General features: G+C 34.4%; 1 protein-coding gene across 7 annotated transcripts in view; it reads left to right on the forward strand.

Moving 5' to 3' along the window:
- Window positions 1–17,720, forward strand: part of CCAR1 (cell division cycle and apoptosis regulator 1) — a 47,011-nt gene extending 29,291 nt beyond the window's left edge. For 5 of the 7 annotated variants that reach the window (XM_027530957.1, XM_027530961.1, XM_027530956.1 and 2 more), the window contains 9 exons: window positions 5,023–5,214; window positions 6,975–7,214; window positions 7,579–7,690; window positions 12,891–12,970; window positions 13,764–13,910; window positions 14,625–14,745; window positions 14,986–15,171; window positions 16,114–16,319; window positions 16,891–17,720. In XM_027530957.1, the coding sequence (XP_027386758.1) occupies window positions 5,023–5,214; window positions 6,975–7,214; window positions 7,579–7,690; window positions 12,891–12,970; window positions 13,764–13,910; window positions 14,625–14,745; window positions 14,986–15,171; window positions 16,114–16,319; window positions 16,891–16,950 (1,344 nt within the window). In that variant the 3' untranslated portion in view covers window positions 16,951–17,720. The remainder of the gene's footprint in view (window positions 1–5,022; window positions 5,215–6,974; window positions 7,215–7,578; window positions 7,691–12,890; window positions 12,971–13,763; window positions 13,911–14,624; window positions 14,746–14,985; window positions 15,172–16,113; window positions 16,320–16,890) is intronic. The other 2 variants (XM_027530958.1, XM_027530955.1) reach the window with 1 other exon arrangement.
- The last annotated feature ends 1,727 nt before the right edge of the window (window positions 17,721–19,447 follow it).

Here is a 19,447-nt window from a genome sequence, read left to right on the forward strand (position 1 = left end):
ACTTCTGTGTTCTTCCAAATAGCCTTGTGTCATCTTTTGAGGACTTCGCTTATTTTGCATTATGATATAAAGTGTTTTAGTCTCATTGATTACTATCCCTGCACTGTTTCTGAAGTCACCCATTTCCCCCGGAAGCCTTGGTACCTTTTAGTGAAGAGTGGTACATCGTATTTACTGTGGTGTGTACGTTGAAAGTGAAGAGCTTACACTAATAACTCTAGTCCTACTCCAACATCACAGACTTCTTTCTGGTTTTCTCTTTCTATATATTTTAACTCCTTTCCCCAATAATGAGAAACATACCTTCTATTATACTTAATGGATTTGCTTATTTCCTTAGTTATATATCACACTCCCTCTCCAATCTGTGTATCCTCCTTATTCCACTTTAGTCTTATTTCTTGTCCTATACTTTCTCTGTATGGATGCCCTCCTTGCTTCATTTGGATATCAGTGCCTGATAACTGGGCAGCTCTTCTACTCGGGGCCATTGTAGCTCTAAACTTTTCTCATCAACCTCAATCCTGTTGTAGACACCTACTTTGCTTGTAGGAATTGCTTTAGAATTGAATTGTTCAGAACAGCAACAGAAGAAAGCAGATTTTCACTTTTTGATGTTAGTGGGCAGTAGTGCTCAAATCCTAAATCCATTGATTTATTGAGGTTAAAAATGATGGTATTATAATTCTTATTTTGTTTTCACATATTCCTCTCATCTGCTCTTTTGGTTATGCAGTGGTATTTGCCTTTTGGTAAATTCATGCAGAAAAAGGCAGGATCAGTACTTGATTGTTTTCTTTCTTTTTAAAATATAGAATGTTGGGATTTCTCTGGTGGTTCAAAGGTTAAGATCCTGCGCTTCCACTGCACAGGGCACGGGTTCAATCCCTAGTTGGGGAACTAAGATCCCATATATGGCACAGTGGCATAAAAAAAAGGTTTCAGGAATTTGCAGCATTCCTCTGCCATACTAATGTAGTATATATGCTGCTCCATCAAGCACTATTTTTCTGTTGTTGTTTATCCAGTTTTTACAATAGTGAATTGGTTCCCCACATCTTCAGATGGTTACCTGTTTGTTTTTAAACATTATGAATACATGGATTTGAACATTTTTAATGGGTTTCAATTCCTTGTGATTCTTCTCCTTTTGAAGCTCAAATTGTCAACTTTTTTTTTTTTTTGCCAGTGCTTGTGAATATATATACAGATACACAATACAAATAAAATATTAGTAGCCCCACCACCAGTATTAAAGTCTTGCTTACTTTAAGTACATTTTTGAATTTCCTATTCCTATACCTGCTTTCTCCCCATTTTAAAAATGTCCTATAAATATATTGTCCTAGCATTTAGCATACATACTGTACTCTCTTTTAATGCTCACTTAATTTTGGTTTTACTACTATATACCTAATGCTTACAACTAATCCTTTTGTCGTTGTACCTGAAGCTCATCTCTAGTAGATACCTCAGAGCTCATGGTAGCAAAAATACTTGGTTTTGTCTCTTGACTGTTGTGAATAATAGTGCTATGAACAAACAAGTTGTGTCAAGTAATAATTTTTTATTTGTTCTGTTCACTTTTGTTTTCTTTAAGGAATTCTGATGTCTTGTGTTTACGTTTTTTGCTTCCTCAGTATTGTTCACTTTTTCATTTCTCTTTGATTTTTAACATTTCCATATTACCTCCCTTTCTCTTTAAGACATTATCTTATTTGGTTTTTTAATAAATTTATTTTAATTAGAGGCTAATTACTTTATAATATTGTGGTGGTTTTTGCCATACATTGACATGAATCAGCCATGGGTGTACATGTGTCCCCCCATCTTGAACCCCCCTCATACCTCCCTCCCCACCCCATCTCTCTGGGTTGTCCCAGAGCACTGATTTTGAGTGCCCTGTTTCATGCATCACACTGGTCATCTATTTTACATGTGGTAATATGTGTGTTTCAGTGCTATTCTCTCAGGTCGTCCCACCCTTGCTTTCTCTCACACAGTCTTAAAGTCTCTTCTTTATATCTGTGTCTCTTTTACTGTCTTGCATATAGGGTCGTTATTATTGTCTTTCTAAATTCCATATATATGTGTTAATATACTGTATTGGTGTTTCTCTTTCTGACTTACTTCACTCTGTATAATAGGCTCCAGTTTCATCCCCCTCATTATTAGAACTGACTCAAATGAGTTCTTTTTTATACCTGAGTAATAATCCTTTGTGTATGTGTACCACAACTTCTTATCCGTTCATCTGCTGATGGACATCTAGGTTGCTTCCATGTCCTAGCTGTTGTAAACAGTGCTGCAATGAACATTGAAGTTCATGTATTTCTTTCAGTTCTGGTTTCCTTGGTGTGTATGCCCAGCAGTGGGATTGCTAGGTCATGTGGGAGTTCTATTTCCTGTTTTTTACCGAATCTCCATGCTGTTCTCCATAGTAGCTGTGCTAGTTTGCATTCCCACCAACAGTGTAAGAGGGTTCCCTTTTCTGTACACCCTCTCCAGCATTTATTGTTTGTTGACTTTTTGATGGCAGCCATTCTGACTGGCATGAAATGGTACCTCATTGTGGTTTTGATTTGCATTTCTCTGATAATGAGTGATGTTGAGCGTCTCTTCATGTGTTTGTTAGCCATTTGTATGTCTTCTTGGGAGAAATGTCTGTTTAGTTCTTCAGCCCACTCTTTGATTAGGTTGTTTATTTTTCTGGTATTGAGCTGCATGAGCTGCTTGTATATTTTTGAGATCAATTCTTTGTCAGTTGCTTCATTTGCTATTATTTTCTCCCATTCTGAAGGCTATATTTTCACCTTGCTTATCATTTCCTTTGTTGTGCAAAAGCGTTTAAGTTTAATTAGGTCCCATTTGGTTTTTTTTGTTTTTATTTCCATTACTCTGAGAGGTGGGTCATAGAGGATCTTCTGATTTACGTCAGAGAATGTTCTGCCTATGTTTTCCACTAAGCATTTTATAGTTTCTTGTCTTAAATTTAGATCTTTAATACATTTTGAGTTTATTTTTGTGTATGGTGTTAGAAAGTGTTCTAGTTTCATTCTTTTACAGGTGGTTGACCAGTTTTCCCAGCACTACTTCTTAAAGAGATTGTCTTTTCTCCATTGTATATTCAAGGTTTTTTCTTTGTTTTTCCATACAAATTGTGAAATTATTTGTTCTAGTTCTGTGAAAAATACCATTGGTAGCTTGATAGGGATTGCGTTGAATCTGTAGTTTGCTTTGGGTAGTATACTCATTTTCACTATATTGATTCTTCCAATCCCAGAACATGGTATATTTCTCCATCTGTTTGTGTCATTTTGATTTCTTTAATCAGTGTTTTATAGTTTTCTACATATAGGTCTTTTGTTTATAGTTTTCTACATATAGGTCTTTTGTTTCTTTAGGTAAGTTTATTCATAAGTATTTTATTCTTTGCATTGAAATGGGATTGTTTCCTTAATTTCTGTTTGTTTTCTCATTGTTAGTGTATAGGAATGCAGGGGATTTCTGTGTATTGATTTTATATCCTGCAACTTTACTATATTCATTGATTAGCTCTAGCAATTTTCTGGTGGAGTCTTTAGGGTTTTCTATGTAGAGGATCATGTCATCTTCTAACAGTGAGAGTTTTATTTCTTTTCCAATGTGGATTCCTTTTATTTCTTTCTTCTCTGATTGCTGTGGCTAGGACTTCCAAAACTATGTTGAATAGTAGTGGTGAAAGTGGTCACCCTTGTCTTGTTCCTGATTTTAGAGGAAATAAGGCATTTACCTGTTGAGTTCATTTGCTTTTTTATTCCTTTACTTTATTCTTAAATTTCTGGAACTCTCTTTTCTGATTGTTCCCTAAATTCTGTCACCTCATTTTCTACTTTTAAAATATTTACTCATAAAATAAAATAAAATATTTACTCATGTTGTTCTTTCATATGTTGTAACATTTTCTCTATGTCTTTTAGCACACTTTAAAATAGTCAGTTAAGGGTTTTTTATCTGTCTTTTGGCCATGTCTTCTGGTCCACTTTCATTGTCTGCCAGAGACGGGATTCTGCTCCTTATTCTCTCACCCCCCTTTTTTTTTTCCAGTAATAACTTTGCATGGAATTTGACCAAAGTACATTTCTGTTGCTAATTTTTATGTGAATGTGGTTTCTCTAAAGTTTGTTAGAAGGAGGTTGCTTCAGATAGCTTTTCTGACTTTATAGAGCTCTATGTTCTGTTATTTTCTTGTTCTGCCAAAAAATATGTGGTGTCTTGCTGAGATTTTATCTGGACCTTTTCCTCCCACGTCTCTATTCTCTCTCTTTTATTCTTGTACTGTTCACTGTTGATTCTGCTCCCAGAAGTTTCTCCTCAGTTTGGCCTGTGCTGAAAGGGTGCCTTGATAAATCAGCTTTGCAAGTGGGCCTAGAATGCCTTGGCCATTTTAGATCTTAACACTGACCCTTTGTACTCACTCACCTTTTCCTAGTTTCAGCTACTATTTTTAAATTTACCTGCTGTGCTTTCCACTGCCTGTTTTATGGTTTTCCTATTCTTAGATTCAGCAGGTAACCTCATTGCTTCCTCTGCTTCCCCTCTACACAGATGTCAGTAACACATAGATGTTTTAGATCTTGTGACTTTTCCCCTCCTACTTGTATATTGGGGTTTGTGGAAATACCTTTGTCATTTCATTTTGTTATGAATATACATGGATTTTGGTTTTGGTATCTAGATTATACTGTCTCTTTTTTAAATGTGGGGATTGCCACCATTTTCCCAGAATATCCTGATTTATATGATGGTAATACAGGTTTGTGGTGTCTTTTCCCTCTTTAGAAGGCAGCAGCTTACCCTGGAAAATGAAAAAGAGAATTAGGAGCCGTAAAAGTGGCTATCTTCTTTAGTAAATTTGAACTTCACTCTCTTCTTAGCCCTTAAAGTTGGTATTATCATTGTTAGAAATTCACCCTTTTTCTTTTGGTATGATACATAATGTATGTGGAAGTTTAACCATTATTTAAAATTTCAAATATGTAGGAAGAAGAAAGAAAACGTCAAGAGGAACTGGAACGCCAGCGTCGGGAAAGAAGATATATTTTGCCTGATGAGCCGGCTATCGTTGTACATCCAAACTGGGCTGCAAAAAGTGGCAAGTTTGATTGTAGCATCATGTCTTTGAGTGTACTTTTGGACTACAGATTAGAGGATAATAAAGAACATTCATTTGAGGTAATGTTTTACATTTGAATTGGGGTCCAAATAAGGTTCATATATTTTGATTGGTCAGTATATCTCAAATCTCTTTTGAGTGCCTCCTTCATTGTTTCTGTTTTTAAAATTTTCCTTACAGTGTATTTTTTTATGGGAAAAACAACCAGGTGACATTTCCTACAAACTCAGTTTTGCTGATTGCATTCCTGTGGTATGGTTTAAATGTTTGCCTTCTCTGTTTCCCATAAATTGATACTTGGATCTAAAGTCTCAGTCCGGTTCAGGTTCAATCATTGTTTTTCTTCGACTGCTTCACAAGTAGTGGTGTGTTTTTTGTTTTTTATCAGGATATCAGGGGTCATATAATACAATAATGTCTAACTACTGCTCTTGGGAATGTAGCAGCACTTTATTATTTACTGTAGAATTTAAAATACCATTTTGTGGGATTGAAACTTTTACATCTGACTGATCTTGGTGTAAGATAAAATAATTGATGTTTATCTTTTCAAGGTGAATCTGTTCCTTTGTATCATTACTCTAGAGCAGCTTTACAACATAATTTGTCATTTTTCAAAATAGTTGAAATGCACTTCTCTTTCTGTGTTAGTGATTGGTTCATTCTTTAAACAAAACGGTGTAAAATATGACTTTTGTAAATAGCCTATATGAAATTATAATTGTGTACAATTATTGTATCTTATCAACAAATTTCACATTGTTTCATTTGATAAATTATACTGTAAAAATCAGTCATACCTACTTGACCCAGAAGGTCATTCGTTGTCCACCAGATGGTAAGATAAAAGTGATGTTTATAAACAAATAAAGAGGGCTTCTGAGCTTATTAAACATGAAGTGCATTCTTATTCATCTTGATGCAAAGTATGTAACAAATATTAAAGTGTTTACAGTTTTTGAAACACTGAAAATTCCAGTAAATCAGTGTCCTTAAACATCATATGTTATATGATTTTATTTTTATTACCAGTTGCCATAAATGTAACTCTTAATAGTGCCTCTCCTGCAGTAGTCATTAAAAAATAAATTAATGAAAAAAATAGTCTTTGATATCTCTACTTATAATGTATACACTATATATCTAAAGGATGCTGTAAGAGGATCTCAAATTAATGCCATACAGTGGAAAACACTGATTTGAGAAACAGACATCTGCTAGCAAAATGTTGCTTTATTTTTTTCCTCTCCATCTAACATATCCCCTTAATTTCCTTTTAATCTATCATTAGAATGTAAGTCATTTTTGTATGTGAAGTTAACATTAGTTTTCAAATGTCACTTGATCAGAAAGGCCATCTCCGGCTGTACTCTTATTACTCTCTATGCTCTTACCCTGCTTGTTTTTATTATAATTTGATACTGATTTTATTATTTCATACTTTGTCCCCCTAGATTAGTTATCTTATGAGAGTTAGGATTTTTATCTGCTTTCTTCACTTCTGTATTCACATTGCTAAAGAACAGTCCTGATACATAGTAGGCATTTCATAAAAACTTGTAGAGTACATCTTGTTGATACACATGATAAAGTCATGCAGTTATTTTTTTATACTATTTGGTCAAAAGTACACTAAAAACAGTATTTATATCTTCAGAAGAGTTTTTGAGGATTTTGAGGCTTCTTGGCATCATCAACATTAATTATTTATTGTTAGCGCCCATTAGTTCTTGGATGTGATAAGTCATCGTATGATAAATTACTGATTTGCTGGATTTGTTCACTAAGTTGGCTGGGTTACTGTTTTGTCTTTTTATAGGTTTCATTATTTGCAGAGCTTTTCAATGAAATGCTTCAAAGAGATTTTGGTGTCAGAATATACAAATCATTATTGTCTCTTCCTGAGAAAGAGGATAAAAAAGAAAAGGAAAAGAAAAGCAAAAAAGATGAGAGAAAAGATAAAAAAGAAGAAAGAGATGATGAAACTGATGAACCAAAACCCAAACGGAGAAAATCAGGCGATGATAAAGATAAAAAAGAAGATAGGGATGAAAGGAAGGTCTGTAATTATTTGTATGACCAGCAATTGATTTAGTTTTCTAATTAGTCTTCTGTAGTGTAACATAGAACAATAAATTTCATCAGAATAGTGAAATATAAAAGTCAAACTAAAAAGTTTTAGTGTATTATTAGAAATTTAAGTCTTTTGAATTAAGCCTACATAAGCATATATAACTAGTTATAACTAGTTTTGTTTATTCTATTTTTAAGTCTGAGGTATATAGCATGATGGCTTATTTATGTATGTTGTGAATGATAAAAGTACATTATTATAAGATATTTATAATATACTATTTCAAGTAAATTTGGTGAATTTAATTATTTTGAGATCCTGCTTAATTTTAAGACATTTTAAATTACAGAAAGAAGATAAAAGAAAAGATGATTCTAAAGATGATGATGAAACTGAAGAGGATAATAATCAAGATGAATATGATCCAATGGAAGCAGAAGAAGCTGAGGATGAAGAAGATGGTACGATTCACTTATTTCCCCTTAGGGTGAAAACTACAATTTTTGTTTGGTGACTTCATATCACTGAAATGCATGATTATGGTAATTTTTAGAATAGGAAAGGTAAAATATTCTCTGGTGAGAGTATGTTATATTAAGTACTGTTAATATATTAACTACTATTTTAGTAATTTTTAGGTGAGAGGATTGTTTTAAGAAATGTTTAGTTTTGACTGTCATATGTTCCACATACAATTAATGCTTATTCACCTTGAGTAAAATTTTCCCTAAAAACTGTATTAAAGTGTGTCATGAAAAGGTTATAATCTTCCTTAGAAAACTAACTCTGCTGCTGCTGCTAAGTCTCTTCAGTCATGTCTGACTCTGTGCGACCCCATAGATGGCAGCCCATGAGGCTCCCCTGTCCCTGGGATTCTCCAGGCAAGAACACTGGAGTGGGTTGCCATTTCCTTCTCCAATGCATGAAAGGGAAAAGTGAAATCGCTCAGTCGTGTCCAACTCTTAGCGACCCCATGGACTACAGCCCACCAGGCCCTCCGTCCGTGGGATTTTCCAGGCAAGAGTACTTGAGTGGGGTGCCATTGCCTTCTCTGAAAACTAACTCTAGTATTTTTTTAAATTATGAAGGCTATCATCTAAGCAAAAGAGTATGTCTCACATTCAGATTGAGTTTAAAGACTAATAAGAAACACTTGCATATCTATTATCCAAGTTTTAAATAATAGACTTTCACTGGTAGTAATGAAACTCAAAAGGCTTTATAGTAGATGTCTTGACTAATCATATATGCCAGTTCTATAGTACTTATGGAGTACCACTGATTATTGGTTTCAGTGTAGATTTGCGGCATTTTAAAAAAAAATTTTTTTTTCTCAAATGAGAAAATCATTAAGTTTTCTTTGTAATACCTATCTCTGAGAATTATTACTACTTAAGGTATTTTTGGTTTGCCTCTCTATTTTTTTTTTTTTTAGCCTAGCATTTTAATTTTCTTCTAATTGGTGAAAATATTCAAACATACAAGAAGCTGAAAGAACGGAACACAAAAGAAGTTGAACAGCTTATACCCAACAGTTGATTCATTAGTTAATATTTTATCTTATTTATATTGTCTTTGTGTTTGTATGTGTTTCTGATTCATTTGAAAGTAGAAATTCTTCAAGTTGCCTAAGAAAAGACATTCAACTCAGTAGCAGTGATATGATACACATATATCACTGTTTCTTTTATCTTCATTACCTGCTTTGCTCAATGAAGATGAACCCTTTTTACAATCCCATTTTTTTCTCCCCCATTCTCCCAGTATTGTTTTAATCACTGCTTTACTTAAATCACTGAACATTGTTCTCATTTTCTTTTGTGTCAGAATGTCCTGGCTCTCTTTAGTTGTTTTCTTTATTCCTTTTCTGCTGTGTAACTCCCTTAGTGGTGTTCTTTTCCATTCTCCTGACTTAAAATACTATCTACCTGTATTGATAGTTCTCAAATTTATATCTCAAATCAGGCTTCTCTTATTCTTCCATATCAACTGCCTATTTGTCATCTCCACTTACCTGACATTTCAAAATAAACATGTCTTAATCCTGAACTTCTGCTTTTCCTCTTCACCATATGAAAACAAACAAATCCTCTGACCTCTGACTCTTGATGGCTGTCTCATCCTTATAGTTGCTTAAGCTAAAATCTAGGAGTCATCCTTGTTTTTTTTTTGGTCATATTCCATTTCCATACTATCAGGAGGTCATATTGCCTCTGTCTTCAAAATATACCCAGAATCAGACCATTTGTCACCAACTTTATAGACTTCCTTGATGAATCAGATGGTAAAGAATCCCATCTGCAGTGCAGGAGGCCTGGGTTTGATCCCTGAATTGGGAAGATCCCCTGGAGAAAGGAAAGGCCACCCTACCCACTCCAGTATTCTTGCCTGGAGAACTCCATGGACAGAGGAGCCTAGCGGGCTACAGTCACTGGGGTCACAGTCGTACATGACTGAGTAACTAACATTGTCAGTTTCACTTCTGTTTTTTTCACTGGTGTAGCCCTAAGGCAGCCCATACCTGGATTATTTTAATAGCCCCCTATCTGGTTTCCCTCCCTATACCCTTCCTCTAAAGTCTCTTTTCAGTACAGTTGCTAGAATAACTTATGTAAAACAATAGGGAGTTATTTAAATGCATTTTGACATAGACATGCAGTTAAATTCTGTGTAGTCATTGAAAAAGTAGGTAGGGGATAGTGATGTGGAAAAGATTACCAGATAGTTTTTATACGCAGCATGTTCTAAGATTTGAGCAGTGATTACTTGGAATTTTAAAAAATGTTTTAAAATTAGGTTTCTGGAGAGATGGTTACGAAAGTGACACCTTTCAAGTTAAACACTCAAAATGGGTCATGTCTGTAAAATGTGAACAAATGAAAGTGAATACTTAACCATTTCATAATTGAGGAAACTGCAGCTCTTAGCAGTAAATTAATTTATCCATGGTAATAAAACAAGCAATTGAACCACTCTGTACTTTGTATGAAATAATTAGGTTTAAAACACATAGTCTTAAAAAAAAAAAAAAAAAAAAACCACACACATAGTCTTTCTCTTTTTTAATACTGCTTATTACTGTTCTTGGAGAAGGCAATGGCACCCCACTCCAGTACTCTTGCCTGGAAAATCCCATGGACAGAGGAGCCTGGTGCAGTCCATGCGATCACTAAGAGTTGGACATGACTGAGCGACTACACTTTCACTTTTCCCTTTCATGCATCAGAGAAGGAAATGGCAACCCACTCCAGTGTTCTTGCCTGGAGAATCCCAAAGACGGGGGAGCCTGGTGGGCTGCTGTCTGTGGGATCACACAGAGTTGGACACGACTGGAGCGACTTAGCAATTGCTGTTCTAAGATATATATCACAAACTCACTCATTTTAAATGTATGTAATTTAGTTTAATAATTTAACAATATAATAATTTCTAGTAACTTTATAGAATTGGAAACCATCACCACAATCCAGTAGTTTTAGAACATTTGTCTGTTTCCCTTTATTTATTTAAGATTTCTTCATTTATTTTTCATTTGTTTTTTGGCTGTGGTGTGTTTTTATTGCTACGCATGGGCTTTGTCTAGTGGTGAGCAGTGTGCGGTTGTATCGCGGTGGCTTCTCTTGTGGAGCACAGGGTCTCTGCACACAGGCTTTGGTAGTTGCAGTGTGTCAGGTTAGTAGTTGTGGCTCACAGGCCTAATTGCTCCACAGAACATGGGGTCTTCCCTGAACCAGGGATTGAACCAGTGTCCCTGTATTGCAAGGCGGATTCTTAACCACTAGACCACCAGAAAAGCCCACTGTTTTCTTTTTTTTTTAATAACACCTTAAGATATAATTTATATATCAATCATTTCACCCACTTATAAACATGCAACTCACTGGTTTTTGATATATACACAATTTTAGACAACATTTTGTATAAATATAATCATGCAGTATGTGGGGGTTTTTTTTGGTGACGGGCTTCTTTTCACTTAGCATAATGTTATCAAGGTTCATGTGTGTTTTCACATGTGTATTCTATTTAATACAAAGATTTTTCTACATTGTTACTGTTTGCATACAACTTCTCACTTAAGACAGTCCTTCCCAGAGTGTTCCAAAATATTAACTGGTATTAAGGTTACTAAAATATTCTAGGGTCAAATAAATTTGGGAAACTTGGGCTAAAAGCAAAGGTTAACAGGTTTTACTATAGAATTTCTTAGCTGCTTATTTATATTGTGAATGTTCAAGAAGGGAATATAGTGTGAATTATTTATGAATATAAGCTCTGTAGTATCTTAAGGACTAATCAACTTCTTGTGTTTACTGTATCTTGTATTTTACCAACAAACCCTTTGTTACTCTGGGCTTTCTGATGGAGATCCATTTGAAAGATCCAGAAACCTCTAGAACTAAAATTTTCTTTTAAAATTGTTGATCATTAAATATCTGCAAAAAAGTCCCCTCTAATTTTGAAGGCTAAATCTAAGATGAAAGAGTTGGCTGGGTTAGTTTCTTCTGAGGGCTGTGAGGAAAGGTTCTATTCTAGGCAACTTTGATCAGCTTCTAGATGGCTATCTTTTCCCCATATTCTCATATATTGTCTTCTGTCTGCATGTGTCTGCATACAAATTTCTCCTTTCTTTAGGAACACCAGTCATTGAGTTAGAGCCCTCTCTGATAATCTCATTTTGATTATCTCTGCATAGACCATTTTTCCAAATAAGGAAAAATTCTGAAGTATTAGGGGCTTAGGACTTCAACTTAGGCATTTTAGGAGGTAAGGACTGAATCCATAAGCAAATTTATTGTTTAATATTAGCTGAATTTCAAGGTGGTAATGGTATTTACCTGAGGGTGGTGGCCAAGGTCTTCAAAAACTGGGTAGCCTATGGATAGGTAAGAGAAAGGAGTTTACTTTTTTGTCAGTTTTCTGTTTATTTATTTATTAAGAATAATTTATCCAATTTCCTGGGCTTCCATGGTAGCTCAGATGGTAAAGAATCTGCCTGCAGTGTGGAGACCAGATTTGATCCCTAGGTAAGGAAGATCCCCTGAAGAAGGAAGGGAATTGCAACCCTCTCCAGTGTTTTTGCCTGGAGAATTCCATGGACAGAGGAGCCTGGCAGGCTACATCCATGGGGTTGCAAAGAGTTGGATACAACTGAGCTTTAACTTTCACCTGATTTCCTATCTTTTATTATGCAAATCTGGATATTAACATTGTTAGGTCTTAATTATGAAAAAAACGTTTCAATTCTCACATACACTTTTATTCTGCAATAATGCATCTGCAGTTAGAATTCCTATATTGGTGTTTCTCCTTTAAGAAAATATACTTGTTCTTTTTTAAAAAAAATTTTAAGTTTCAATCTTTTTGTATTAAATACATTCATTTTTGGAAACTAAATCCCCCCAATACTTATTGAATTAAGTCCTTGTATTTAAATCAGTAAAATCCACTTTCTTCTTCCCTCTGGTCTCCTTATAAGTTTCTTCCTGTTCAGGGCTATAATTGTTTCTTATAAAATCCAAACTATTTTTATTTATATATTTCTTTGCTGTTGTATCTTATGAAAACTGATCAGTAATAGAAAAGTATTTTCAATCTGTGTGATAGTTGGAAATTTATCTACTAAATGAGTCTTTTGCTCCTGTTGTATTTACTGTATAGATCGAGATGAGGAAGAAAACAAACGAGATGACAAAAGAGATATTAATAGGTACTGCAAGGAGAGGCCCTCTAAAGATAAGGTATGTATTAAATACTGAAGTATGTTTGACATACATTATTGGTTTCTTATGTACAACACAACGATTTCCATTTTTTACATAAAACATACTTATTACTAAATGTAACACAGTGATGAACTTTATTGATGCTTGTATATCTTTATAGTACCACTCAGCAGAATTCAGTCAGTTGTATTTTGGTATTCAGTTTAGTTGCTGAGTTGTGTCTGACTTTTGCAACCCCCTGAACCGCAGCACACCAGGTCTCCCTGTCCGTCACCAACTCCCGGAATTTACCCAAACTCATGTTCATTAAGTCAATGATGCCATCCAACCATCTCATCCTCTGTTGTCCCCTTCTGCTCCTGCCCTCAATCTTTCCCAGCATCAGGGTCTTTTTAAATGAGAAAAGATATGTCAGATAATCAGTGGGCTTCCTAAGTGGTCAGTGGTAAAAAATCTGCCTGCCAATGCAGGAGATGTGGGTTGGATCCCTGGGATGGGAAGATTCCCTGGAGAAGGAAATGGCAGCCCATTCCAGTATTCTTGCCTGGAAAATCCCATGGACAGAGGAGACTGGTGGGTTATGGTTCTTGGGATCGCAAAAAAGTCACAACTTGGCGAGTAAACAGCAACAACAGATAATATGTTTTATTTATTTCTTCATACACGTAACTAGATCAACTCAGTTTAGCTAAGATGAGACAAAGGTCTTTTCATATTTTTGTATATTATGGACAATGACTTAATAAGTCAAATTTTGTCACTTTTCAGGGGTTAAAATTATGTACTACATTTTCTGCATTTTCTTTAGGAAAAAGAGAAGACTCAGATGATCACAATTAACAGAGATCTATTAATGGCATTTGTTTACTTTGATCAAAGCCATTGTGGTTACCTTCTTGAAAAGGATTTGGAAGAAATATTTTATACTCTTGGACTACATCTTTCTCGGGCTCAGGTAATCTATCTTAAAATATTTGAAATGAAAAGCATTTTTAAATAACTCTTTTTAGTATCTTTGACTTTTTGAAATATAAATGCAAATACAGGCTCATAATAATACAGTATTGAAATAACATGTAAGCAGTTAAAAGTCTCCTCTCTGTCTAATTCTATGCCTTTGGCCTAATATATAAACTTCTAGATCTTTTTTAAGCAACTCATACGTGTTTATATATGATAGTTCCAGTTTTATAAACAATACATGAAATCATTCTGGTGATATCTGAGACTTTTTTTCATTTAATAATGTATCATCAGCATTCTGCCATGAAAATAGAGACCCATTTTGTTCTTTTTATTACTGCATAGTATTCCATGGTATAGGTGTGCCTTTTATTGCCTTAACTAGGCCCCAGTTGCTGAATGGCTCTCATTTTTTAGAACCACAGGCTATGCTGTAATATGTGTGTTTGTACATAAACTTTAATGTATGTGTTAGCGTTTCTTTCAGTGTTGCTTTTTTTTTTTTTTAGAAAATTTTTTTCAAGTGATAATTTGAAATTTAGGTTTCTAGAGAAGACAGTTAAAAACGTAAGTGCTCAAATTGAATTTTAGTGGATACCTGAGAAATGGTATTAATGTTCATCATATGTGAAAATTAGAACATAGTTCAAGGAGAATCAAAAACTTATTTTCATCTTTTAAATATGGTTTCTTTCTTGCATAACAGGTAAAGAAGCTTCTTAATAAAGTAGTACTCCGTGAATCTTGCTTTTACCGGAAATTAACAGACACCTCAAAAGATGAAGAAAACCATGAAGAATCTGAAGCTTTGCAGGAAGATATGCTAGGTTTGAGTATATTACTTTAAGATCATGCCATTTTATAACTGTATTATTAATTTAAAAAGAAAATAACATAATAAACTATGGTATCTTTTTTTTTTTTTTAAGTATGGTATCTTTTAGGGATTTCTTGGAGGTCCAATGGTTGGCACTTCATGCTTCCACTGCAGGGGTTACGGTTTCAATCCCTTGTCAGAGAACTGTGACCCCACATGCTGTAAAATAAAAGTATCTTTTATATTATAGGAAACAGATTGTTACTTCCAACACCAGTAGTAAAACAGGAGTCAAAAGACGTAGAAGAAAATGTTGGCCTTATTGTGTACAACGGTGCAATGGTTGATGTAGGAAGCCTCTTGCAAAAATTGGAAAAGAGTGAAAAAGTACGAGCTGAAGTGGAACAAAAGCTGCAGTTACTAGAAGAAAAGACAGGTAAGGAAAAGCATTGGTATGTTGGTACTTTTAACACTCTACTGGGGTATATATGTGGGCACACATATGCACACCTGTACACATGCATATCCATCCATACTTTATAGTGTAGATACATAATGTAACTTTACATTTGACTATTTCTGTTAAAGGTTGTAAAATTGCTTAGCATAATGAGAATTAATCTTAGATCTTCATGTGTATTCTCAGGTTTGATTGTTCTGTTGTATCCTTTAATTCCTCCCATAGTTCTGCTTAGTTTTCACCACTTCCTGCTACTTTTTCTAGTCTGTGCAATCATCTAAAAAATGGAACTTGGTTTTAGAAGTAATACTTAGGTAAAGCTTAATTTAACTGAGTATTGTTAAGTCTTCATGTGGACAGTTGACTCATTGGAAAAGGCTGATGCTGGGAGGGATTGGGGGCAGGAGGAGAAGGGGACAACAGAGGATGAGATGGCTGGATGGCATCACCAACTCGATGAACATGAGTTGGGGTTAACTGCGGGAGTTGGTGATAGACAGGGAAGCCTGGCATGAGCAACTGAACTGAACTGATTGTGAGTGAAAGTGAAAGTCACTCAGTCATGTCTCACTCTTTGTGACCCATGGATTATACAGTCCATGGAATTCTCCAGGTAAGAATACTGGAGTGTGTAGCCATTCCTTTCACCAGGGGATCTTCCCAACCCAGGGATCGAACCCAGGTCTCCTACATTGTAGCCGGATTCTTTACAAAGAAGCATTGCATTGTGCTATGCTATTGAAATTGACACTTATGGCCAGTTTAAGGAATTATATACGCTTATTAAGTCTAATCATACACTTATTATTATTTAAGTCTTCTGACTTTAAATATTTTTAACCTCAAGGTTAAATTGGAAATATTAAGTGGTAAGATGGTGAATTTTGAACTTGATTTCTTTTTTTTTTCTTTTGACAGATAAAGATGAAAAAACCATATTAAATTTGGAGATTTCTAACAAAAACCTTTCTGGTGAACTTAGAGAAGTTAAAAAGGACCTTAGTCAGTTACAAGAAAACTTAAAGATTTCAGAAAACATGAATTTGCAATTTGAAAACCAACTGAATAAGACAATCAGAAACTTATCCACAGTAATGGATGAAATCCACACTGTTCTTAAGAAGGTTAGCTATTGTTTACCTTCAACATTTTCATAGTTTATTCTTTTTCAGAAAAGCCTATCTCTGGAAAATTTAATATTATTAAGCTCTTAGTGGCTTTTCTAACAGAAACTAGTGGTAGTATTCTGTCCTTTTCTCCAAAGATAGTATTTTCCTAGAGCTTACTTCACATGTCAACATGATTTATGTTTGCAGACTTCTTTATAAACAAGATTTACTAATCTAGTAACTTAGTGCCGTTGTAAACTAACTTTAGTAATTGAGAGACCTTCTTTAGCCTGGGTCTCCCTCAGAGAACAAGGGGGGAAAACGTCTCCACTTCAAGGACTGTATTATTGTTAGTAATGTATTCCTGAGAACCTCTGATTTCTTAGGACTTATATGGCTTTCTCAAATACTAAAAGTCATTCTGCACAGAACTGCGAGATTTCTTTCAAATAGTTCCCCAAGGGTTCATTTTTCCATAGATGGTGAAATGGGCTATCTGGAGTATCTCTGTTTATTGATGGTATTTTTTTAAAGTTACATCTAAGAGAACCTAATAAAATATACTTTTTCTTTGTATATTTTATAGGATAATGGGAAGAATGAAGATAAAGATCAGAAATCTAAGGAGAATGGTGCAAGTGTATGATAAAATACATGTAGTGACAAAGAATGGTGATAAATAATGTAATATATAAAATCATGATACTAGAATGAAAGTGATGCACGTTTGATCCTAGTAGTATAAATATCTGTCAGTTCAAATGATGTATAAAGTTTTATGAATGTGAGTCTTTGTTTTTGAAAATTGCTTGTAATTCCTGGCATCCAAATTATTAAACACTCCTTGAGTGAGATAATTTTGCATTGCAAAATGTTTTAGGATGAACTTTGTTATAGTTTTAACCCCAATAAAGTTCATCAGTTTAATTGACAATAGTATTTAATTACAGATGTCATTTATTAAAAACCTGGAAAGTTGCGATTTTATTTATAACATTATCATTACTAGTTTTTACGAAAGATACTAGCCTTTTAAAACCTCAATATAAGTCAGAAAATAGCGTGGTGCTTCAATTTTGCAAGTTTTTTGGAGCACGCTTTTTTTTTTTTACTTGTTCTAAAATCCTAACTAGACTGTAAAAACATTTATTAAAAATTTAATTCATCCAAAAGACAGTACATTGAAAACTGAGAAAATAATAATTATGTTATTATATATGTTAGGCTTTACATAAAACATAGTTTTGATGTTAATGTTAACTGTTTTAGTTTCCCAGAATAGCATGTATATTACTTTTAATTTTGAGGTTTTTTTTTTTAAATGCAGTATATGTCACATGTACAATTTAGTATCGAGCCAGTGGATGTCAGTATGATACCTTAAGTCTTATTTAATTAAAAATATTATTTTTATTAGTCTGTGTACCTCCTTCAGAATTTTAGATACATAAGAGTTTATTAACTAATTCAGTGAAAAGGTAGGAAATGTGATACACTCTAAAGCAATGGTACTCAACAGGGGGTTAATTTGCCCCCAAAAGACATTTAGCTATGTCTGGAGACATTTGTACCTGGCCCAGCTGGGTGAGTGCTACTGGCATCTACTTGTTAGAGGCCAAGAACTTTGATAAATATCCTACTTTGCATATCCTGCCTGCCACTGCTGCCCACCCCGCCGAACCCTCCCCGCCACCGCCCCACCCCAGCAAAGACTATGCAGCCCAAAATGTCAGTAGTTGAAAAACTCTTGTCTAAAGGAATGTAGGGATAAATTCTGGTCTTTTGCTTGGGAGAGGGCATGCCATACAGTGTGTGGGATCTTAGTTTCCTGAACAGGGATCAAACCCTTTGCCCCTGCATTGGGAGTGCAGAGTCTTAACTCCTGGACTGTCAGGGAAGTCCCCAAAATGACATGTCTTTGAAGTAACACTAAAAGCTGAATTGCAGCTTTAGCAAATAATCAGTTTATTTGTATATGAATAACCGTTCCTGGAATGTTTCACTGGCATAGAAATATATACTAGAGTTTTTATGTTTTTTTTGCTAGAATGATGATTTGGTGTTCCTACAGTTTAATATGAGAATGTAAGTACCTTGTTACACACATATTAAGCTCAGTGTAATCCACATAGCTCTTACTAAGAAATAGATTAAAATACCTGAAGTTCTTTCAAACTAATTTTTTTTTAACCATAAATTACTCTTTCCTCTCTTAATGGTTAGTTGAACTTCTATGAAGTTGAACCACTGATTGATCTGTAACTGTACAGTTATTCTATAAGTGTTTCTGTTTCTTTACAGTAAGATTAATCATTATAGAATAGTTAGAAAGTTTTTCTCAGGTGGAAATCTTGGAGATAATTTTTAACTAAAAGACAGTGAAGAATATAGTTCTTTAATACAGTATGATTTTGAAAGAAAAATCATAAAGTCTGTTTATCAGAGATAGTTAATTGAAAATAATAATGGGAGAATGGAGAAAAAAATATAAATCTTTGCATTATATTATTGCTTAAAGGTAAACTGGAAGTGGAAAGTGAGAAATTGTCTAGTGAAAATGAGGTAAAGGGAACTTGTTTCTGTCTTTCTAAACTCTTGTGGGTTTTTGTTCAGAGGGAGACATGCAATCTATTCTTAAATTCTACCAACCAACATTGACCAAGCCAAAAAAATTAATCAGGTAACAAAATAAGTCTGTGATAACATTTAATTTTGTTTTTCCATCTTTTTTATGTTCTGGATACCTGTTTTTGCATTTGTAATGCTTGGTTCAGTCATTTTAAGACACTAAGATTTTAATATTTTTTTCTGAATTTCCCTAAGTCCTAGAAATTACTCCTCAAAATGTAATAGCACAAAAAATCCTTTAAAGATAATTATAGCAATAGTTAGATTTTATACACTTCTCACTCCCATAAGAAACATGTAAAGACCCTGAACTGGGTAGGCTGGAGTAGGTGGGACAGATTAGCTGATGCCCTTTTCATGTGCCCATGCTGTGTACCCTAAGGGCTTCTCTGTAGCATTTCACCTGTTACCATACATCTGCACCTCACCCCTTGTACAAGTATATGACTTGCAGAGAACAATTCATCAGTTGTATACCCCTGAGCAAATCATCCTCTCTTAAAACCACAAGAGTG

Source organism: Bos indicus x Bos taurus, chromosome 28 (genome assembly GCF_003369695.1).
Source record: "Bos indicus x Bos taurus breed Angus x Brahman F1 hybrid chromosome 28, Bos_hybrid_MaternalHap_v2.0, whole genome shotgun sequence".
Classification (NCBI taxonomy): Eukaryota; Metazoa; Chordata; class Mammalia; order Artiodactyla; family Bovidae; genus Bos; species Bos indicus x Bos taurus.